We start from the raw sequence: 24077 nt of genomic DNA, 5'->3' as shown, positions 1-24077 counted from the left end.
TACTGGGAGACCCGAGATCAAGGTCTCTAGGATTTGGGAAAGGGGCAAAATCTTGGATCCGTTGGGTCCCAAGGCTACAAAGTTGCGAGTACAAAATGAAGGTCCCCGGGGGTGGGGAATAAAGTAGATCCATTTTACATCTTAGAGAAGAACAGAGACTGGAGGTCTGAACTCAGTTTCCCCAGTAAGTTAGAAAGCCTGGGTCACTGGGGGAAAAATGAGGAACTGGAGATCATACGCTTTTCATGGAGGCAAAGAGGACTGGACCTGGGTCCTGGGAAGAGTCTGGGAACTAGCGGCTAGGGCGATGAAATTTGAGGGGGGGAAGGTGGAGAACAGGAGGCTAGGACTCTGAATCAAGCTCCCAGAGTGGATGAGAGCCAGAGTTGGGTACCCCGGAGATGTTCGGGGCAGGGAATCCCCCATGCTAGGGCCCTACAGAACGGGGAGAATCAGGGGACCCGAGAGCGATGGTGGGATCTCCTCCTCCTCGGCCTCCAAAGCTACGAGCTGAGCGCCCGCGGGCCGCTTCCTCCCACAGGAAACCGCAGGCGGCAGGCACACCCAGCCTGCAGGGAGCACTGCCTACCACCAGCCCTCTCTGTGAAAGCCCACGTGGGCAGCAGCCTGCCGTCAAGGGGGCGTGCCCTATGGAGCTAGGGGCGTGGCCATGGAGAAGGGCGTGGCCGGAAAGCGGGGGTTGCACGGAGAGCCCTAGGCCCCGCCCACTTCCGCCTCTCCGTGCGCGGACCTCTCAGCCGGCTGAGGCTTTTTGGCTGCCTCTCCGGAGGCCGTTGGTCGCGCATGCGTAGTGAGCCGCTGCGAGGCCCTGAGTCGGTGGTGAGCGCTCCTTCCCCCTCACAACTCCCCGTATCGGCACCGCCTGCCTTCTAATGAATCCTCAAAATAACGTGGTCTTAATCAGCTTAAGACACAAATTTCTTTCGGCCCGTCCCGAAGGACCTCGGCCCAGTTTGAAGCCTTCCAGACGTTTCCCCCCCAGCCCTGCCTCCACAGGCTCTGTCGGCTACTGCCTCTCCCTCCTGGAAACACCCAGCCCAGCCCTCACAACCCCGTGCTCCCCAAGCAGACCATCTCGACCTCCCTCCCCAGGCTCTCCGACCCTGAGTGCCTCCCGGTGAGTCCCACCCCCAGCACAAGTCCTGGGAACCCGCGCCCTTCCATTGCCCTCCCACCAGACCCCTCACGTGTTCTTCCAGCCACGCCCCTTTCAGCCTTCCAAGCCCCACCCCTCACAAGGCCCGCAGCCCCGCCCTTTACGGGTCTCCTTGCCCCTCCCCTCGCAAGGTTTCGAAGCCCCGCCCCGGACGGGTATGCGTATCCCATCCAAGGTCCCCCAGCCCCAACCCTCTTCGGCCCTTGCAGCTCTGCCCTCCCCTGAAGCCCCGCCCCTCCGCCCCACCCAGTCCCTCACTTCAGAGGCTTTTTCAGTCCCGCCCGTCAGTCCTCTACAGCTCCGCCCCTCGCCAGACCTACAGTCCTACAGTCCTGCCCTCACAGGCCCCCAAAGTTCCCGCCCCTGGCAACCCGAAGCCACGCCCATCGCAGCCCCTAGCCCCGCCCCTCGCAAGGCTCCCCTGATTCATCTGTCCATGGCACCCGAGCTCCGCAGAGGCCACCTCGTGGCCTCCTCGGCCCCTCCTCCCCAGTTTCCCCTCCCACGGCTTTCTTCGGTGGCCTTGGTCCCTCCCGGCTGCTGTCCTCAGGCCTCATTGGCCTCTTATCTCCCCAGTAACCAGACCACAACAGTGAGCTTGCAGCACCCAGGACAGGTCAGGCACTCCAGCAGGTAGGGACCGGGCCTCGCTCCCCTCAGCCGACGGGGCGGATTTCCCCCTTCTCTATGACTCCCCTCCCCAAACAGTCCCATACCGAGAGCCTAGAGGACCTCGCGCGAGACGCAAGACAGAGAATGTGAGAGGTGGGCGGTTGGGAGGGGCATGGGAAGCGACCCCCTCCAATCCACTGGACGAATTGAGACGCAAAGAGAGGCCAGAGCTAATTCTGGGGTCACTGTCTTCCAGTTCCTAGTCTCTTTGCTGTTCATCGCCCTCCCTCCTCCTAGCCCTCTCCCGCTCGCTGTCTGAAGGGGTTCTGTGTCGCCCCTACAGGAGCCCCACCCTTTTTGGCCAAGATGCCTTTGGGACTCTCTGCTGGGAGCACTCGCTCCGAGGATGGAAGCGAGGCCTTCCTGGAGGGAATGGGTAACTCATACATTCTTTATTTCATTCATTCTTTTCCTCCGTTTTCCCATGTTTCAGGCCCTGGGCAGCAGGGCACTGAGCATGGAGTGGCCTTTCAGGAGCGCCCTCTAGTAGGAAAACACACAAGCTCTAGATTGGAGGTGGCGATGGATGGGCCAAGCCTGGGGAGTGGAGTGGCCAGGAAGACTTCCTGCAGGAGGAGAAGTTTGAGTGGGGCCCAGAACCTCTCCCAGGAATTACCAACAGGAGAAAGAAGGGAAGAGTGTTTCCGCAGAGAGAACAGCATGTGACTAGAGCAGAGTTTCTCAGCCTTCACACTGTTGACCCTTGGGGTCAGATGTCACATCACTCTTTGCTATTGGGGGGGACAGTCCTGTGCGCTGGAGAATGCTCAGTGCATCCCTGGCCTCTAGCACCCATGTGCACCCCATGTCAGTAGCACCTCCCAACCCTCCCCCACACCGTGAGGATCAAAAATGTCTCCAGACATGGCCAAATGTCCTTAACAGCGCAGAAATGCTCCTGGTTGAGAACCACTGGGCCGTGGGAGATGGGGAGTTAGTGGATGAGACTGGAGAGGTGGGTAGGGTCGGGTTTGTGGGTCCTTGAACACCAGGCTGAAGAGCTGGGACTTTGTTCTGGAGGTGCTGCAGCACCAGGGAGGCCTGTGGCAACTCTGAGTGAGCATAGAAAGACCCTCTGGAGCTTGAGCAGAGGCCAGGAGGTTGGGGAGGAGGCTGGGGTGATGGGGTGATGGTCCAGGCAGGGGAGGATGAGGCCTGAGCCAAGGGGATGGGCTGAAAGTGAGGAGGCAGGAGGGTGGGGCTGAGGAAGCCTGGGTGGTGGGGCCGAATGGGAGGGAGGGAACAAGAATGGTGCCCTGGGGGGTCTTGACACCTGTCCTCAGCTTTCCCAAGTTCCAGGTCTTGTGCTTTTGGTCCCTGAGGTCTGTGAGGCCTCCCAGGAGTGCCCTCTAGTGGGGAAACAGATGTATGCCCAAACCCTGAACAGATGTATGCCCAAACCCTGAGTAGGAGTGGGTTTAGGGGAAAAATGCGGAGGTCAGCTTGGGATACAGGGACTATGAAGAGATGAGGAAACTTGAGGGATACGGGAACTGAGATGCAGTCCTAGAGTGGTATCGGGAACTGAGTCTGCAGTTCAGGTGCGGTTTGTGAGACCCTAAGGGAGCCAGAATTTCTAGGTCCTAGGGAGGAAGGGGCTGGGACCTGGATTCCTATTGAGTCCCTTGCCTGGTCCCACCTCAGTGGATTGGGAGCTGAGCAGACTGCAGCGCCAATGCAAAGTGATGGAGGGTGAAAGGCGAGCCTACAGCAAGGAAGTCCACCAGCGCATCAACAAACAGCTGTGAGCCAAGCGTCTGGGTCTCTGGAGCTGGGGAGGGGGCTGTTAAGGAGGCTGGGGGCTGGACTCCTGAGTCTGAGGTGGGGTTGGGGCAGGCCCAGCGTCACTGGACTTCAGTGATGCTGAGCTCTGCCCCTTTCTGGCTTCCCCTCCACTTCCCTGCCTGGGCAGTGAGGAGATCCAGCGCCTGGAGGGGTTGCGGGACAAACTACAGGTGCAGATCAGCATTGCCCAGAGCCAGGTCAAGCGGCTGCGGGACAGCGAGAGGCTGGAGAACATGGGGTACCTGCTCAAGTGCCGGGTCCGGGTGCAGGCTGAGGTCAAGGAGCTGCAGGAGCAGACCAGAGCCCTGGACAGGCAGGTGGGTTCTGAGCCCAGACTCAGTGGATCTTACTAAGTGGCACGTGTTATAACCTCTTTGAGCCTTACCTTCCTCATCTGAAAAATGGGGTTATTGAAAGCATCCACCTGGAGGAGTCGTGTTTAGGCTCTGGTGGGAATATGAGTATTTAGTGCTAAGCACAGCCCCACACCTTCAAAAAGGTGGTTAAGGGGGAAGGATTCACCTTCTGGAGTCAGTGAACCCTGCATTAAAATCCTGGTCCTGGCACATCAGAGCTGTGTGACCGTGGGCAAGTCTTCACCTCTCTGGGCGGTAGTTTCTTCACCTGCAAAAAGAGGGTGTGGTAATGCAGCCTAATCTAGACAGATTTTTTTTTTTGGTAGTGCCACATGGCATGTGGAACCTTAGTTCCTCAATCAGGGATTGACCCCATGTGCCCTGCAGTGGAAGCACGGAGTCCTAAGCACTGGATCGCCAGGGAATTCCCTAGACAGATTTTTCATCCTATTTGCTTCAAGATCTTGTTATTGGACCCTGGAAAGTTATTGTGACTTTTCTAGGCTAGTTTTCTTTTCAATTTTTAGGACCATGAGTCATTATGACACAGTTCATAGACACACAGATGCAGTCCTTTTTGCCACTGCAAGTAATATATTCACAAGTTCCAGGGATTTGGATGTGGACATCTGGGCAGGACGGTGGGGGACATTTTTCTGTCTACTACATATTCTATTGTTTTATTACATTTGACTTTCAATCAGTCCATTTGTTCAGTTGTCAGTATCACCCTGAGCCCCATTTTGGAAGCTGAATTCTATCAGATTTACACACATCAAAATTTTGGCTGTTTCATGGTAGTACAGTGGCTCAGTGGGTGTTGGCTGCTGTAGTTAGCTTTCCTTAGTCTCTCACAGGAACTTGCCAGAGACAGGTCCAACCGGAATGATCTTATTATCTTGACTCTATGGATTCCTTTGCCTTAAGAAACTTGATTACGGAGAATTGTAGGTCAGGTGGGGTCCTCTGAATAGAGCTCTGTAAAGTTCCACGTGAGATCAAGAAAGGATGTAGATGTCTGGTGACAGTAATTCATTCAACAAATATTTGTTGAGTGCCTACTAAGTGCCAGGTGCTGTTCTAGGTGTTGAATACCCAGTAGTGAATGAAACAGACAAGGGTCTGCTCTCATGTAGTTTACATTCTACTGGGGAGATAGATAATAAGCCAAATAAAAGCCAAAGAAAGAATTTGTTCCAAAGAAATCACTGAAAATCTCACACAGAGAGACAAAAGGATGGGAAAGGTGGTCAAGAGAATTGCAGATCTAGGACTTCCCTGGTGGCGTAGTGGTTAAGAATCTGCCTGCCAGTGCAGGGGACATGGATTCAATCCCTGGTCCAGGAAGATCCCACATGCTGCAGAGCAACTAAGCCCGTGCACCACGACTACTGAGCCTGCATGCTACTGAAGCCCATGTGCCTAGAGCCTGTGCTCCACAACAAGAGAAGCCACCATAATGAAAAGCCCACATACTGCAAGAAAGAGTAGCCCCTACTTACCACAACTAGAGAAAGCCTGCATACAGCAATGAACACCCAATATGGCGCCCCCCCCCCAAAAAAAAGAAAGAAAAAAAAAGAGAGAGAATTGTGGATCTAGTGAGAAGGTTTAACAGATGTCTGATAAAAGTTTCAGGAAAACAGAAGGAGAATGAGAGAGAGGTAGTGTGTGACAGGATAATATCTGAGAACTTTCCAGAACCAATGAAAGAATGAATCCACAGATTCAAAGATGCCTTAGAGTCCAAAACAGAATGAATAAAAAAGCCACACTTATATAGGACATATGGAAAGTTCCAAAATATAAAAGCAGCCAGAAAAGTTTTAAAAGGCATTACTTTCAAAGGAGCCACAGTTAGACTAACAGCTGATTTCTCAAAAGAAACATTGGAAGTCAGATTGTAAGTGACATTATAACTTCAATGTACTAAGAGACAAAGCTGTCAACTTAGAATTCTATGCCCAGTGAAAATATCATCAAAGAATGAGAAAGGAGAATACACATTTTCTGGCAAAGAAAAATGTAGAGTTAGCCAAACTGTATATATTGAAGGACCAACTTTTAAAACTTCCAATCTGTCGCTGACTGATACCTTTGTAAGGCTTGTGTCTTGTGTGACTTGCCATCCAAGAACAGTTTCTAAATACTTACTCTCATTTTCTGAAACTGTCATGTCAGAGACTGATGACCGACAGAGCTTGGACTTGTACCAGTTCATAGCAACAATCTATGTAAATATAAAGAATTTTTGATAAAATTCAGCATCTATTCATGTTAAAAAACTCTTAGAAAGCCAGTAATAAAAGGAAATCTCCCAAATTTGATAAAGGGCAACTAAAAAACATCTACAGCAACATCATATTTGATAGCAAAACATGAAAAAAAATTCTCTTTGAGATCAGTAACAATGTAAGGATGTCAGCCAGCACAATTTCTACTTAATATCTTACTGGAGGTCCTATCCAGTGCAGTATGGCAAGGAAAAGAAAAAAAAATTTAAAGATTGGAAAGGAAAAAATGAAACTGTTGGTATTTGTAGATGATATATTTGTGTATGTAGACAATCCAAAAGAATCTGAAGCTAACTTACTTTTAACAAGGTATTTTAACAATGTGGCTGGATATAGAATTAATGATAGTTCCCTGTATTAGCAATAACTATTAGAAACCAGAAGAAGAAAAGACAAATTTATAATAGCCAAAAGAAGTACCTAGGAAGAAATCTAACAAAAGCGTGCAAGGCCTCTATAGAGTAAACTGTAAAAGTTTATTGAGGGATACTAAAGAAGACTTTAATAAACGTAGAAATATACCATATTCATGGATTGGAAGAGTTAGTGCTGTAAAATGTCAGATCTCCAAATTGATTTATAGAATCAACGAAATCCCAATCAAAACACTAAAAGTTTAAAATTTTTAATGGGTGGAATTGACAAACAGATTCTAAGGTTTATAGAGAAGTGCAATGAACAAGATGACTAAGATTTACTTAAAAGAAGAACAGTGTGGAAGGATTTGCTCTATCAGTTTCAAGATTTATTACAAAGCTCTTATGGGACTTCCCTGGTGGTCCAGGGTTAAGATTCCATGCTCCCAATACAGGTGGCATGGGTTCGATCCCTGGTCAGGGAACTAAGATCCCACATGCAGCACGGTGCAGCCTAAATAAATAAATAAACTCTTATAATTGATGCAGGACTAATCAAATGGGATAACGGGGCAGAACAGAGAGCCCGGAATGAGATCTGTGCATATGTAGACACTTGATATTTGACTTCAAGAAATGAGAAAAGGAGGATTCTCATAGTGGTGCTGTGAAAATTGGATATCCGTACCTTAAGATGAAACCAGACTCTTACCTCTCACTGTCCCCAAAACTAATTCCAGATGGATCAAAAGTTTAAATGTGTGACAGTGCAGAACGTTTCTTAAATAAGTTACAGAAATCTCTACTTTTAAAGGAAAAGATACATTCCATGACTTAAAAATTAGTAACTCCTCTTCATCAAAAGAACGGTAAAGAGTGTGCAAACTAAGTTGCAGAACTGAAGGTTACTTGTAAGACATATAGCTGACAAAGAACTAGTGTCAAGGACCTATAAGGATCTCTTACAAATCATTAAAGAGTCAGCTCAATTTAAAAACAGTCAAAGGACTTGAGCAGGCACATCACCAAATAAGAAATTCAGATGTCCAATGAATGTAGGAATTAATCACTCATCAGTAATCAGAGAAAGGCAAATGAAAGCCTCAAGGAGATGTCATTACACACTCACCAGATTTTCAAAAATTAGTGTCCAAATATACCAAGTGCTGAGGAGAGAAGGAGCAGGGGAAACTCTTATGAACTGCTGGTTCCTAAGACCCCACCAGTTGGTGGGAGTCTAAATTGTCATGTGTATCCTGAAAAGTTTCTTTTCCCTCATTATCTATTAAATTTGAAGAGAGACATACCCTGTGATCTGGGGCTGCATCCACTCCGCCTGCTTCACCAGAAGCAGTCTTGGCTTCCACCTGACTGACCATCACACTCACAGGATCCAGTAGCCAGTCACTTGGCATCAGGTTCGCTTAACTCTGTAGAAGATAGTGGACAAGAAACAACAGCATCTTTGCACAACAGCATCCCATACATTTTTCTTGAGCGTCCAGGGGCTGCTTCTCGGCATCTTCAGTTGGATGATACGGTGTGGGTGGGTGTTGCCCGCCCTGGCATAGGGAGGTTTTATATATAACACGAGCCGCCTCTTGTAACATCATCAGGGCAGCTTCTAAGACCCCACCAGGAACACATTCTATTGTAAGAAACACCCCACAGAGAAACTAGTTTTCTATTCAGTCCTGGTCATGTAGGCTTTAGGGGGTCTATGAGTCCACTCACAATCCTTCCAGTCTGATACCGTTCACCAATCAGGGGGGCATTTTTATAATAAACATCGTTGCCTGGGAACACAGCTGGCATTCTGTATTTACATTAACCCGGTATGTTTCCATGGAAACGGTGTTAGAAGGAAGTAAACCAAACTCATCTCCCAGTAGAAAATGGTTTCGATTTGTCAGTAACTCATCCTCCCACCCAACAATTCCACATCTGAGTCTATACCCTGGGACGACTCATGAAAACAGTGTAGAGAGATGCATTATTCATATTATCTAGCTCCAAACTGGAAATAACCCAAATGTTCATCAGTATTTGAATGAATAAACTGTAGTATATTCTTTTTTTAATTAATTAGTTATTTAGGCTGTGCCAGGTCTTAGTTCCGGCATGTGGGACCTTCATTTCGGCATGCAGGGTCTTTTTTTTAGTTGCGGCATGCATGCAGGATCTAGTTCCCTGACCAGGGATCAAACCTGGGCCCCCTGCATTGGGAGCCCAGTGTCCTACCCACTGGACAACTAGAGAAGTCCCACATAGTATATTCTTATAATGACATAGTATACAACAATAAAAAATTAAAATCACAGCAACGTGGATGAATCTCACAAACATTTGAAGGAAGCAAGACATAAAATATACAGCCAGCGTTATTTCATTTACATAAAATTCAACACCAGTCCAAGTCAAATTTTTTTTAGGGGGTTTATACATGGGTGATAAAATTATAAAGAATTTCGCTTAAGGAAGTATGGCAAACAGATGAATGACTCCCCAAAGATGTCCATATCATCATCTCGGAATCTGTGACTATGTGACTTTACATAGTCACAGATTCCCGAGAGAGACTTTCAGATGTGATTGCAGGTTTTGAGTTGGATAGGTTATCATGCATTATCTGGATGGGCCCAATTTACTCACAACGGTCCTTATAAGAGAGAGGCAGGGGCTTCCCTGATGGCGCAGTGGTTAAGAATCCGCCTGCCGATGCAGGGAACACGAGTTCGATCCCTGGGCCGGGAAGATCCCACATGCCGCAGAGCAACTAAGCCCACGTGCCACAGCTGCTGAACCTGCACTCTAGACCCGGCGAACCACAATTACTGAAAGCCTGCGCGCCTAGAGCCCATGCTCCGCAGCAAGAGAAGCCACCGCAATGAGAAACCCACGCACCGCATGAAGAGTAGCCCCGCTGGCCACAACTGGAGAAAGGCTGCATGTAGCAAGGAAGACCCAACACAGCCAACAATAAAATAAATAAATAAATAATAAAATAAATCTTAAAAAAAAAAGAGAGAGAGAGGCAGGCAGGTCAGAGTCAGAGAAGACGTGATTATGGAGAGAGGAGATGTAACAACAGAAGCAGAGTTCGGAGTGGCCACAAGCCAAGGAATCCAACCTCTAGAAACTGGAAAAGGCAAGGAATGAATTTTCCCCTGGAGCCTCCAGGAGGAATACAGCCCAGCTGACACCTTGGTTTTTAACCCAGTAAGACTGATTTCCAACTTCTGACCCCCAGAACAGTAAGATAATAAATTTGTTTTGTTTTAAGGCTGTAAATTTGTGATATTTTGTTCCAGCAGTGGAAACTAACACAGACAGGAGAGTGGTACCTCTATGGAGGGAAAGGAGGTAGTGATGGACTGCAATGCTGTCAGTATTCTAGTTCTTGACCTGGATGGTGGTTCAAGGGTATTCACTTTTGAAATATATAATAAATTGTACATACACAATCTATGCACTTTTCTGTGCACCATAACATTTTTTAAGAAAAAAAAGATGTTACCCATCATAGACCTAAATGTGAAACCTAAAACTATAAAACTTCTAGAAAGAAGCGTAGGAGAAAATCTTTGTGGCGTTGGGTTAGGCAAAAATTTCTTAGATGCAGCACCAAAAGCATGATGCATAAAAGGACAAATTGATAAATTGGATTTCGTAAAACTTTAAAACTTTTTCTGCAGAAATGGAAAACTGTTATAAGGGTCAGTTTCAAGCTACCAACCACTGAACTCATGTAACTCCTGAAAATGTAACAATCAGCTCTCAAGAAGGGTCCAAGGAGGCCCCAGTAGTGCACTGCTAACAACTCTATTATAGCAGTATGGACCAAACAACCCAATAAGTGTTTGCATCCTAACAACCTAAAACCACTTAAAAAAAATGAATAAATTGAAAAAAATTGCGTTTTGTTTTTAAAAACCACACTTACCTGTGGGATGTTTGTACCTGTTGGCCACTGTGCAACTTTTCAGATCTTGGAGTCAAATTGGACTCACCACTTTCATTCCACACTGATGTCTGTGCAGTACTTGCTTTTTTTTTTAAATTAAAAATTTTACTGGGATAATTGTAGATTCACATGTGGTTTGAAGAAATAATACACAGAGAATCCTTACACGGTTTGCTTAGTTTACCCCAATGGTACCATTTTGGGATATTTGATTTTTCTCACAGCAACTGCTAAACACTCAGTTTCACAAAGATGTGACATTGGACTTCCTTGGTGGTCCGGTGGTTAAGACTCCGTGTTTCCACTGCAGGGGGCATGGGTTTGATCCCTGGTCAGGGAACTAAGATCCTGTCGGCTGTGTAGCTTGCCCCCCTCCCAAAAAAAACCCCAACAAACAAAAAAATATGTGACATCATCAAAAGGAATGTAGCACTATCTCACATTGAACCTGGGAACTACCTCGAGCTCCAGGTTCATGTGGTGTCTGACCAATGTCAATGCGTCTCCCTCAAATTTTAAAACATCCCTGTTGTTGCCCCCTTTGAGTTTGCTGCAATGCTCTGAGGTGCCTTAGTGCATGTATTCATTTCCTAGGGTGGCTAATACAACAGAAATTTATTGTCACACAGTTCTGGAGACTAGAAGTCCAAAATCATAATGTCAGCAGAGTTGGTTCCTTTTGTGGTTTGCTGGAAATCTTTGGTGTTCCTTTGAACAGCCTCAAAAGAAGCCTCCCTCCAATCTCTGACTTCATCTTTTTTTTTTTTCTTTAAAACGTTTTTGTAATACAATTTTAAAGGTTACACTCCATTTACATTTATTACAAAATATTGGCTATATCCCCCATGTTGTACAATACATCCTTACAGCCTATTTCACACCCAATAGTTTGTACCACCCACTCCTCTCCCCCCGCACTGGTAACCACTAGTTTGTTCTCTGTATCTGTGAGTCCGCTTCTTTTTGTTCCTTTCACAAGTTTGTTGTATTTTTAAGATTCCACATCTGCCTTCGTCTTCACGTGGCATTCTCCCTGCCTGCATGTCTGTGTGTGCAAATTTCCCCTTTTGATAAAGACGCCAGTCATGTAGGATTAGGGCCCAACCCAATGACCTCATTTTAACTTGATTACTTCTGTAAAAAGCGTGTCTCCAAATAAGGTCACATTCTGAGGTTCTGGGGATCAGTATTTCAGCATACAGATTTTTGGGGGATGCAGTTCAACCCAGAGCGGTGCACAAATTGGGAAACACAGCGTCAAGCAATTCATTTAATCCTTTAGTCTGCACGTGTTGTTGCATACCAACTCTGTGTCTAGCACAGAAAAGACAAAAATCCGCCCCCATCAAGTTTCCAGTCTAGTTGGGGAAAGCGCATACCCCAAACAAGTCAAGATGAATATGGGAATGGGAAGGGCAGGTTGGGGGTTGGTTTCAGGCATCAGGGCTCAGTCTTCCCTCCTCTTGGTGCCAACCAGGGTTCTTGGCCTTCCCCAGTCAATGGAAATTGATTAGAGGCCAGACAAGAAATTCAGGCAAGCCTTTATTGGGGTCCCTGCTGCAGCAGGGGGGAGCGGAAACAAGCAACAGTTTCCCTTGCTCGCTCCCCAAGGTAGGGTGAACTGGTTCCTTATATGGGGTGAGAGTAGGGGTGTGTCCAGGGGTTGGGGGGGTGGCTTAGATGTTTTGCCCTCCCCTTTGGTGGAGTACTGCATGAGGCATGCCTAATACCTTGCTTTTCCTCCCGACCCCCTGTATTTGCTCCCCGCTCTTCAGAAGTGACAGTTGGGTTTTTTGGTCTTTTTGTATCTTCTTGTCCAGAATTTGCCCCAACTGCGCAAGCACGCAGTTATTTTTAGTCCCTTATAGTTCCTTTGTATTTTGTTGCTTGAGGAGACGTTGGTCCAGGGGCAAGCAATACAGCAAAGGGTCCCAGGTCCCAGCCTGTCTCACTCTCAGGCTCTTGTCTCCACTTTGTCTGCCGTGTGTGGCGTCTCATCCATCCAGATCACCCATTTCTCCCAAAATACCGGGAAAGGATTCAGGCTGGCTCAGCTTGGGTCCCAAGTCCGTCTCTGAATGGGTGGTCTAGACCTGGGCCATGTAGCCTGCAGGGCGGCTCGTTACGGTTGCAAGCCAGATCCACATGGAAGGCTGGGTACTAACCTCAGAAGAGAGATACAGCAGATGGCTGGGGCCACAAGGACCGCAGATGTCAGCCATGCTCAGTCGCTCACCCTCCCACTCAGCTCCCTCGTTCCCTCAGTCTTTCCTACATTCAGTCAGCAAACAGGTACCATTTTCTTTCCTCCAGATCCAGGAGTGGGAGAGCCGGATCTTTGCCCATGGTAAGGACATCAAGGCCCTGGGATGCATCCAGGATCAGAAGGTCAAGAGCCGGCGGAGGATCAAGATCCTTGAAGATCAGTTGAGCAGGGTGAGGGTCAGCCTCTTGGCTCTCTCCAGGCCTGAATTCTGGGGTTTGGGGGAAGAACTGAGCATGGGAGTCAGATTTTGGAAATGGTGGACCAGATTCCTGGATGCTGGCAGGCCTAAAACACGGGACCGCCTGAGGGGGGTCAGGAGACAAGATCCTGGAGGTGTGGAGGGTCCCCCAAGAAAGGAGACTGATGCTTGTGTCCTAGGGGTGTGGCGATGCTCTCAGGGTCCCCAAAGTGGGAACGGACCCCCTATCTGACAAGTGCCCCCTCCCTGGTTGAGAGGGGAGGAGGGAGGCAGGCCAGACCTCAGACAGACTCTTGGCATCCTCCCTCTCCCTCACCCTAGGTCACCTGCCGCTTTGACATCCAATTGGTGCGGAATGCGACCTTGCGGGAGGAGCTGGATCTCCTGCGGATCGAGAGGAACCGCTATCTGAATGTGGACCACAAACTGAAGAAGGTCAGTGGCCCTGAAGCCCAGGATCCCTTGGCCCAGCTGCAGTGGAGGGGAGGATGCAAGAGTCACCCTACCTTCTCCAACCCTCGGGCCTCAAGTACAGAATTGCCTGGAGCCATAGGTTTACTTTAGTCCGGGGTGGGGGGAAAGGAAACCTGAAAATGTTACAGGACGCCTCCAACAAAGGAAGCAGCCTCGCTGAGATTTGCAGAAAGCAGAGATGTCACTTTGAGTGTTATCACCCAGGGCAACCAAGGCGCAGGCAGGACCATTTACATTCCATGGGTTTCTCAATAACCTTTGAAGTCCTTTGAAGAACCCTCTCCCCTCTCTCCGCCTCCCTGCCTCCCTCCACCTCCCTCCCTTCTTTTATCCTCTCCCTCTTTCTTTCTTTAAGTTTTACTTTGAAATAATTTCAACTTTGCAGAAAAGGTGCAGGAATAGTACAAAGAATGATATATCCTTTACCAAGATTGATAACCTGCCAAATTTTCTCTCTCTCTGTCTCTGTGTGTGTGTAATTATTTTTACTGAAAATGATTTATTATCACGATTGCTGAGAGTAGGATGCAGACATCATGGTCCTAAGAATTCCAACGCGTATTTCCTAAGCACAGGACCATTTTCTTACATAAACAAAGTGCCCTTACCCAGGTCAGGAACCTGAACATTGTTACAATTCTAAACAGTCTATATTTAAAGTTCATGATCGTTCCAACAACGTCCTTTATATATTTATAGCTAATTTAATTATCCTGCCCCAGGCTCCAGGCCAGGATCCCACATTGCATTTGGTTGTCCTGGCCCCGTTCATCTGGAACAGTCCCTTGGCCCTTCTTTGTCTCCATGACTTGACATTTTGGAAGCATCCAGGACAGCTGTGCTGTGCGACGTCCCTCGATGTGGGTCTATCTGATCTTTCTTCATGATTAGGTTCAAGTTGTGCACTTTTGGTGGAATACCACAGAGGTGGTATTGTGTTGTTTGCGGGCATTATATCAGGAGGCACAGGATGTCCGTTTGTCCCGCAGCTAGTGACGTTGACCTTGACTGCTTGGTCAGCCAGGTTTCTCCAGTATAGACTTTTCCTCCTTGTGGTGAATGAGTCCAGGGAGATTCTTTGAGATTATGTAAACATCCTGTTCCCTGACACATGTTCACGCAATTGTTCTAGCATCCCTTAATGATTTTTGCCTGAATAATTATTACTGTAATGGCTACCAAGTGGTGATTTTCTAACTTTCTCATTTCTTCTTCATTTACAAGATGGCATCTTACTGAAGAACTTCTTAAGTATGTTTACAAGCTATCAGGAAGCATTCACGTATTCTTACTCTAAGAGTTATAACCCACAGTGGTCATTATTCATCACGATGTTCAGATTGGCCCAGATTTGGCTGGTGGGAGCCCCCTTAAGCTGGCTTCTGTGTCCTTTTGACATGCCTATGTTTTTTTTTCTTTTCTTTTTCTTTATTTTTTTTAGCACTTCCTTACTTTCTGGCACAAGAAGATAGTCCAGATTTTCTTGTGCTTGTTCAGCCTTAACTCTCGACTTAGCATTTCTCCACGGGGTCCCAATTCTTCCTAGTGGGGAGTAGGGGCTGAGAAACCAAGACACAGGCACTAGGAGTCCTCACTGCTACTGGGGTGTCACTGCCTTGAGGCCCTTTCTCTGGAGAGAGCTAGGAGACACACGCATATATTTTAAAATCAGGAGTTCATGTCGGTGCTTCTCATTCCGATCCAGCACCACTGGGTTATTCCTGAACATTCCCTATTTTATCTTTCTCTTCTCCACACAGTGGAAACCCTGGCTCCCAGCAGCGCTGATACACGTACTCATTTGTTCAGTCCTACAGAACACATCAGAGAGGTTCAGAATTGCTACAGCTGTACTGACACCCCCTGGACCTGAGAGTTCAAGATTTGTTTGCAGATTGTTTTGTTCTCTGAGGGCAAGGGTATCTATCTATCTATTACCTATCTATTGATCGATCGATCGATCGATCTATCATCTACCTATCATCTATCATCTATCTATCATCTTCGCATTATTGTATTCAGAAGCCACTGGGATTAGTTCCTATTTTTTTGGTCTTCTTTGTGGTTCTGTTCTTTGAAACACAGTTAGGTTCACTTGCTTCTGTTTGTATTTGGTTTTAGTTCTCTCCCCATCCTTGCTGATTTAATTTTCTTTATGAATACATAAACCATTTACAAGGGTTCCCAAATTAAAACTACGCCAAAAAGTATCCCACAGAAACATTTCCTCACAATCCCTTCCAGTTCCTTCTCATTCAGCCCCCATAGCTTTCAGTTATCCATCCCGGGTTTCTTGTTGCAAAAGTGTGTGTGTGTGCACGCACACATGTACACTACAGATGCACGTGTATTTATACATACATATGTGTGTATTACATTAATATATACATACATTATATATGTATGTGTATGTATGTATGTTTATATGCATTAATACATATATACACATTATGTATACGTATAAAAACATTTATATAATTTCCTCCCGTCTTTCTCCTGAAAGAACCCTTTTTACCCATAACTCTGCAAAGACACTTCCGTAGAACTAGAAAACAGATTAGTGGGGTCACAATTATGAAATTCACACAAATTTCTGACCCCCACCACAGAGTTGTGTCAGAGCTTTTAGGAATATTCTGGGTTGGGTGTTTTCACTGCATTTCACAGCTCATCAGCCTGGCTTTCCTTTCACTTGGTACCGGTTTAAAATCCCTCTCATGCATTGTCACTAATTAGGAAGGTCCACATTGCTAAGGCACAGGAACCCCAATTCTTATTGGGGAAATGAGGGGCTTGAAGGAGAGCCCTCCAGTGATGAGGGTGTTGGAAGTGGCATCTGCTTTGTTCTCTTGGCAGGAGATCCAGCTCCTTCGGGACACCGTCAGGACCCTCATGGTCTCCTCCACTTCTGCCTACACCGTCAGGTAGGGCCCCGGGAGGCATCCTAGATGACTCAGTACGTGCATTTTCTTAAGGAAGTCACAAGAAGCTTCTGAACTTACGAAATAGATTGTCAGAACCCCCCCTCCTTTTTTTTTTCATAAGATGCCCCTTTCTCTCCCCCCTCCACCGATTTCCCAGCTCTGCGAGCAAGGTACCTCTCCTTGGGTGTATGAATTAACCTCTTTGGCCCCAGTCTGTTAATGGCATGTAGCACATAGGGATGTAGAGAGACTTAAGGGGACTTCCCTGGTGGCCTGGTGGTTAGGATTCCGGCCTTTCCCTGCCATCACCCAGGTTCAATCTCTGGTTGGGGAACTGAGATTCCACAAGCTGTGGGGTGCAGCTAAATAAAGAAAGAAGGAAAGAAAGAAAGAAAGAGACTTAAGTAAGTGCACGTACAAGGGGGCCAGGAGGTAGGAAGCATCAATGAGTGACCGTAATTAGACTGATATTTATCAATATTGGTTGAAAGGGACAGAGATTCTCTCAAGCCACCTTCAGATAAAGGGTCATGTTGTATGGAATCTAGAAGCCCCAGCTGCTCTGCTAACGGACGTCTCTCTCTGCCTCTGGGTTCTCATGGGCTGCATGCTCTCTCTCTTATTCCATCTCTACTCCTTTCTGAGCTTCGGCCCTGTTCTCTTGCTCCAAGTGGTTTCTTATCTTCTATTCAGCATCTTGTTTCTACCACAAGACTTCAGCTTATCCTTCGTGATTCCTTGTGACATTGGTTATAGCCCAAATCTACCTTACGGTTTCTATGATCTTTCTTTCTTTCTTTTTTCCTTTCCTTTCCTTTTCTTTTCTTCTCTTTCTTTCTTTCTTCTCTCCCTCTTTCTTTCTCTCCCTTTCTTTCTTTCTTTCTTTCTTTTTCTTTCTTTCTTTCTTTTTCTTTCTCCCTTCTCTTCCCTTCCTTCCTTCTTCCTCTCTTTCTTTCCTTCCTTCCTTCTTTCTTTCCTTCTTCCTTCCTCCTTTGAGTTAAGATGCACATCAAATTCACCGTTTTAGAGTGTACCATTCAGCAGCATTTAGTACATTCATAATGTTGTGCAACCACCCCTTCTGTCTTCATCACCCCTAAAGGAGACCTGTACACATTAAGCAGTCATCCTCTCTTCCCCTCTTCCCCAGCCCCCTGGCAACCACTTCCTGTCTCGACAATTTACCTATAAATCTACCTTTCTGTAAATTTACCTTTATGTTTCATGTAAATGGAATCATACAATGTGTCCTTTTGTGTCTGGCTCCTTTCACTCAGTGTAATGCTTTCAAGTTTCACCCACATTGTAGCATCTCTCAATACTTCATACCTTTTTATGGCTGATTCTGTAATTTGTTACCTGTAGTCCACCATGACCTCTTTGGAGCCTTGACTCATGGCTTCTGCTCATGCATAGCTCTGGCTTCTTCCTAACTTGGGCTTCATAACATGACCTTTTGTGGCTTCTCTCTGTACATCCTTTCAGTTTCAGCTTCCCCATGTCCCCTTTTTAACATTTCCCAATTCAGATTCTGAGAAGAGAATCTAAGTTAGAGCTGGTTCATTTTTTCTGCCACGTCCCACAAGTGATGGCCTACTGGCCTGTCTTTGCATCACCAGGATCTAGCCTCTGCCAACACTCCTCCAGTTGACTGCGGTGGACAGCCTAGCTGGGTACAAAGACAAGGTGGTTTCAGTTAGAAGCCAAGGGGCAGTTGTCATGACCAACACTTCCTGTCAGACCAGCCAGTGTCTCCAATGTTTTCTTGCTGGGTGACCTGGGCAGGTCACTTCCCCTCTCTGAGCCTCAGTTTCCTCTCCTGTGACATGGCAGTAATAATGGTATCTACCTCATGGGCTGCTGTGGGGACTGATGGCATGTTGCTTTAGAGAATCTCCTGCAGGGCTTGGTTCTTGGGAAGTTGGGTTCCCTCTTCCCGGCCCTTCTGCTGGCCTGGAGCCCAAGGCACAAAAAGAACTGTGAGTCCTAATCCCTGAGGGGCTGCTAGAGGGGTCACTGGTGGCTGAGGCTGGTGGGTGCCAGAAGAGAGCTCCCACCAAGGAGGACTGACCTGAGTAAGCCTCAGAGGAGTTTGAATAGCGCAAGAAGCTAGTGCCCTGAGTCAAGGCAACCAAAGTTGGCAAAGGTGTGGAAAGGGGAACTAGAATGGTGCATGGGCAGAGACCTGAGGAGAGTGATGTGCTGTTCTCCCAACCTAATGACCCTCTGACCTTTGATCCTGTGACCTGTGAAGTAGGCTTGGGGCACTCTGAGTTTGCAGTTGGCTGCACTACTTTTAAAAGTTTAAAAGCTCCACCTTCAGCAGAGCAGGTCAGAGGATTTTCAGTGTGTGAGGCTTCTTGGGTGTCCCCAGTATGCTAACAGGGTGTGTGCGCTCAGGTGATGGTGATGTCACCTGCCTGTCCCACGTGAAGCCCTGAACGGTCCAAGCCTCTTGTCTTTCCAACCACACTTCCCCCCGCCCCCAAACTCCAGCACAGTTACCTTATCACCTGGGTCTACGTTTTGGAGTTTGAGTGTAATCTCTAACTGGGCCACCACGGCCATCTTGCCTCCCATTCCACAAGTCACATAATAATGGCCAGGCTTCCCCAATGCCCTGTGCCTGCACTACAGTGGGGCCCCCTCAGTGGGCAAGACTCTCCTTCCTTACATGCTACCCACCTCCTCCCCCTGCCCTGACTCTGCCCCATAACCCCATCCTAACCCACAGCTAGGAACCTGGACAATTTTCTGCCTTTTGTGACTGCAGGGTAATGGCAACCTGATTCTGCCCCAACCCTGTGACCCCAGGCTGACCCCACCCATCCTATGACCCCAGGCTGACTGTGACCATCCCTGTGACCCCAGGCTGACCCCACCCATTCACCCTCCAAACCCAGGCTGACCCCCGCCCCTCCTGGGCGCCAGGCTGACCCCAAATCCAACCTCCAATCTCCCTGACCTCGGTCTAATCCCCCGTCCCTCCCAGGGAGGAGGCGAAGACCAAGTTAAGCATGCTGCGGGAGCGAGCAGAGAAGGAGGTGGCCCAGAACGAGACGGAGGTGCACATCTTGCAGCGGCAGATCGCGCACTTGGAGCAGCTGCACCGCTTCCTCAAGCTCAAGAACGGCGATCGGCAGCCGGATCCCGCCATCGTGGAGAAGCGCGAGCAACGGGGTGAGGCCCGGGCCGCCACCTCTGCCATCCGAAGGCTGGGCCTTGGGGAGGGGCAGGGCCGCTCACTCCCAGTCTCACCGCGGGGCGGGGCCGGCTAGGGGGCGGGGCTGGAGGGCGGGGTCTGCACTGCCGCGGTGTCGCCCCCTCGCCACCAGCCGCCCCATCCAGGCCCCTCCCTCCGTCCTGGTGGCCGCCCCGGACACCGGCTTCACTGGCCCCTCGTCCCCCAGCCCGGGAGGTGGCCGAAGGCCTCCGGAAGACCTCCCAGGAGAAGCTGGTGCTGCGCTACGAGGACGCCATGAATAAACTGTCCCAGCTGACCGGGGAGAGCGACCCGGACTTGCTGGTGGACAAGTACCTGGAGTGTGAGCACCTGGGGATGGAGGGTGGGCATGGGAGGGGCGGGGCCGAGGCGGGGTTGGAGCGCGGCCCCCAGCCCCTCGCAATCCAGTGCGGGCTGTGCTCTGCCTCGGTCACCGAGGGCCTCTGCTTCAGCCCTGGGGACTCCTCCACCTGCGCTGGAGGGACCGGGGATCAGGCTCCGCCCTACCCGCCTCTTACTGTCCGCCCTGCCTCCGCCCCTCTCTCTCCTCCCCTTTCTCCCCAATCTCTCTCCCACCGGCGTCTGGGGCTTTCTGACCCCTGCCTTCTGTGAGTGTCTCCACCCGCCTGGATCTCTCTGTCGTCACGGAGTGTATCTCCGTCATTTTTTTTTTTTTCTGTCCAATTTCCTTGGCGCGTCTGCCTTCCCGCCTCCCCCATGGGTCTCCCCTTCCCCGTTCCCCCCCTCCTCCGCCTCCCTCATTCCTGGGCCTACGGGTCACCTTCGGAATCGTCCCCTCAACCTCTGTGTTTCCTTCTCCGTGTCTTCATTGCTGTCTGTCTCCCGGGGTCTTCTGTCCTCTCTTTACCCACCTGTACCGTTTTCTCTCCCTCACTTCTCTATTTCTCTGTCTCTCCCGGTATTTCTGTGACTTCCTCTCTGTCGCTCTTTCTCTCGCTCCGCTTTGCCCTGTATTTCTGTGTCCCCTGTCTTTTTCTCTGCCTATATTTCTCCGTCTCTGTCTCTCTTTGTGTCTTTGCCTGTTGTCTTTCTCAATGTCTCTTTTCCCGCCCTTCTGTGTATGTCTGTCTCCGTGTGTCTCTCCATCTGCGCGTCTCTGTCTCTGGACCCTGCCTTTCCGGACTCGCCCCAGTGGAGGAGCGGAACTTCGCGGAGTTCAACTTCATCAATGAGCAGAACTCGGAGCTGGAGCATCTGCAGGAGGAGATCAAAGAGGTGAGCGAGATCCGCCCCCTCCCCATGCCCTCCTCCACCCGCGTCGGCACCCCCTCGGGAGCTGGGCCCAGCGTCGCGCCCCTGCCCCCGCAGATGCAGGAGGCCTTGGAGAGCGGGCGCCGCAGCGAGGAGGACCGGCGCTCGCGGCAGGAGCAGCAGCGAGCAGAGTTGCAGCAGCGCCTGGACGAGGTGCACACGGAGGCCGAGAACCTGGAGGCCCGCTACCAGAACTTTCACGGGCAGCTGGAGAAGCTCAAGACTGGTGAGCACCCGCCCTGGCTTCTTCAAACGGGAGGATGCAATGTGCTGGGGAAGCCCTGCTGGGGCTGGCCACGTGGAGACATTCAGCGGACCACTTTGTGCACTCCCTTGTCTGTCTGTCCCATTTCCATCCATCCATCCTGCATCCATCCATCCATCCATCCTGCCTGGCTGTTTGAACTTGGACAAATCCCTTTCCATTGGACAAATCCCTTTCCATCTTTGCCGTCTCCCCAGCCCAGGCAGCAGGGCCTTGAGGGGAGGAGAGGGCTGGTACCCCCATGGGCACTGGGTCCCTGATGGCCTGTGCCCTCTGACTGCAGATATCCAGCACCTCTTCACCCAGGCCCAGTGTGACAGCACCATCATAAATGACCTCCTAGGGGTCAAGATCCACATGAGAGACCGGGACATAGGCCTCTTCCTGGGCCTCATCGAGAAGCGGCTGGTGGAGGTCCTGACGGTGCAGGCCTTCCTTGAAACCCAGGTCGGGGTGCAGAGGGAGCGGAGTGGGGACAGGGCGCTGGGGCCTTGGAGACGGGCCTGAGCAGACCACTGGCTTTTCCACCCTTCAGAACTCTCTCTCCACCAGCTTGCCTAACGCTGCCCTCCTGGTGCTGGGCCAGAGCCCCGAGGAACTTCCCAAGAAGGTGGCCCCACCTCAGCCCCCTGACAACCTGTGAGCCAGAGGGCAAGAGGGTAGGGGGGTGGAGGGAGGTTCGAGGGAGCTTCCGTGGGGGCAGCGGGAACATATGGGAAGGGAGGGGTTTTGGTGGGGGGCTCCCCGGGACTCGAGGGTGGGTGTGGCTCTGGGGGGGAGGAGCAGAAGATGAAGTGGGCGCTTTGGGGGAACCAGGAGGAGTAATGGCTCCAGGGACAATGTAGGGCGATGGGGCGCTGGATGGACCCAAAAGGGAAAGGGCGCTTAGAGCCCAGTGCACAGCTGAGGGTCTCAGGACCTAGCAATGAAATGCCATTGGCCTTTTGAGGGTCGAGAGTAGAGTCCCTTCCTGTCTTCCCCCCACTTTAGGGAGGACCCCCCAGGCTTTGAGGCCAAAGACGACTATCCTCTGAGCAAGGAAGAGCTGCTGAGCTACGTGGTGAAGTCGGTGAGGGTGGGCGCCCTTGGGCGCGGGGCAGGAGATCTGCGTTCTCCGGGGCCCTAACTCGCCTCGCCCGCAGCTGGAGGCCCAGGAGCAGATGAAGGAGCAGAACCAGAAGGAGCCGGCCGAGGTCATCAAGAAGGCGGACAGCACCCCGAGCGTGACCTCCAGCACCCAGAAGGCCAGCTCCGGCATGCCCGTGCCGCCCAAGAGCCCCAGCGCTGTCCCTGCCTCCACCATGAGCCACAGGACCAGCGGCATCCTGGTGTCCAGTGGAGGCCGCGCCACCAGCTCCAATGTTGGCCATGTCACCTTTGGGGACCCCAGCTCCAGCACAGGCCACGTGACCCTCGGCTCCTCCAGCGCCACCACCGGGGGACTGATGTCCAGCCAGGGCTTGATGGCGGGGCGTGTGACCTTCAGATCCCCCAACTCTAGCAGCTACCTGGGGTCCAGCAGAGGCCATGAGAGCTCTGGGGGCCCGCAGAGCAAAGGCGCTGAGTCAGAATCGAGCGGGGGCCTCGGGTTCAGTAGAGGCCAAGTCTCAAGTACTGGTCCTGCCTCCAGCACTGGCCCAGGCTCCACCACCAGCAAAGACTCCCAGAGCAACTAACTGCTAGGGGCACCCAGTCCCACCCTGCCCCTGGCTCCTTGCAAGCCTTCTCTGGGCCTCTGCCTCTCAATTTCCCCTATGACCCTCCATCTTCCTCACCCAGTTCCAGGTGAACTGCCTGCACACCTGTCTCCATCTCCCCTTCACTGTGTCTCTGTCTGTTCCCATCAGCTCCCCCTCATCTCTCTCCTGGTCCCCCTCTCTGTTTCCAACCTGCCCTTGCCTTTCGGTTTCCCAATCTCCTGTTCTCTCAGTTTCCCATTCAGTGTGCCTCTATCCTGTCTCCATGCCTGTGTCCCCATCTCTTTTCTGACCTCTCTGATTATCCCCCCACCTCCTCTTTCAGCTTCCCCATTTCTAACTCCCTCTCTTCACCTCCATCTCCCAGGCCCTCCTCGCATCTCATGTCTGTCTCTGTGGTCCCTCATTCCTTGTCCTCCTCAAGAGTCCCCATTACTGACCAGTGGGGCAAGGATTGGGGCAAAGATGTCAGGGTCCGCATGAGCTGTGACCATAGGAAATAAAGGTCAGAGTCTGACTTTTACCCCAGCCTGGTTACAAGTGAGCAAGTGAGCTTGAGACATGGCTGTTTCCTCTACCTCTGGCCCAGGGGAAAATGTATGACCCTGTTCCCATTCCCTACCATTCATTCATTCACTCTTTTTTTTTTTTTTTGAGACTTCCACGTATCAGGCTCTACTGAGAACTAGAAACTGTATCTGTCAGGATAGGCTGGGTTATGCTGCAGTAACAAGCAACCCCAGAATCTCAGTGGTGTACCTTTAAAACTTTAAAAATTCCATTTTGGAATTCTTCACCTCTCAAGAGGAAGGGCTGAAAGCAACACGTAAACCTTGCTACCTCCAAACTGCATGAGAAAGAAAAGAACTCCAGATTGCCCACCACATCTTTGATTAATGAGCTTTAATCAAGACATAATAAGGAACATAAATAGTGACAACAGAAAGTATTAAAGAAAACTAAGGGACTCAGAACTCATTTTGTTCTCACGAATGCAGTTCAACACACAGACTTTATAAGAACGCTTTAAGAGCATGAAACAATCTTCAACATCGGACTTACCGGGGAGGTGACTCTCATCTGTGTGTGTCGGGGCTGCCAGCAGGGGTCGCCACCTTCCACTCTCAGCCATCCCGGAAGTTCAGTAATCGGT

The 24077-nt window shown here is 49.8% G+C and overlaps 1 protein-coding gene across 1 annotated transcript; it reads left to right on the top strand.

The window, feature by feature from the left end:
- The first annotated feature begins 1676 nt into the window (after nucleotides 1–1676).
- On the top strand, nucleotides 1677–23441 carry ODAD1 (outer dynein arm docking complex subunit 1). The gene is made up of 15 exons (XM_057712109.1): nucleotides 1677–1810; nucleotides 2133–2225; nucleotides 3494–3593; nucleotides 3762–3951; nucleotides 12918–13040; nucleotides 13391–13504; nucleotides 16400–16467; nucleotides 19460–19647; nucleotides 19878–20012; nucleotides 20844–20926; nucleotides 21020–21188; nucleotides 21511–21674; nucleotides 21763–21866; nucleotides 22218–22296; nucleotides 22370–23441. The coding sequence occupies exons 2-15, from the start codon at nucleotides 2156–2158 to the stop codon at nucleotides 22901–22903; spliced, it is 2121 nt and encodes a 706-aa protein (XP_057568092.1). The 5' UTR covers nucleotides 1677–1810; nucleotides 2133–2155; the 3' UTR covers nucleotides 22904–23441.
- The last annotated feature ends 636 nt before the right edge of the window (nucleotides 23442–24077 follow it).

The sequence above is a fragment of the Hippopotamus amphibius genome, chromosome 16, assembly GCF_030028045.1.
Source record: "Hippopotamus amphibius kiboko isolate mHipAmp2 chromosome 16, mHipAmp2.hap2, whole genome shotgun sequence".
Taxonomy (NCBI): Eukaryota; Metazoa; Chordata; class Mammalia; order Artiodactyla; family Hippopotamidae; genus Hippopotamus; species Hippopotamus amphibius.
Note: the sequence above shows the minus strand (reverse complement) of the source record. Positions and strands in the feature narration are given on the sequence as shown.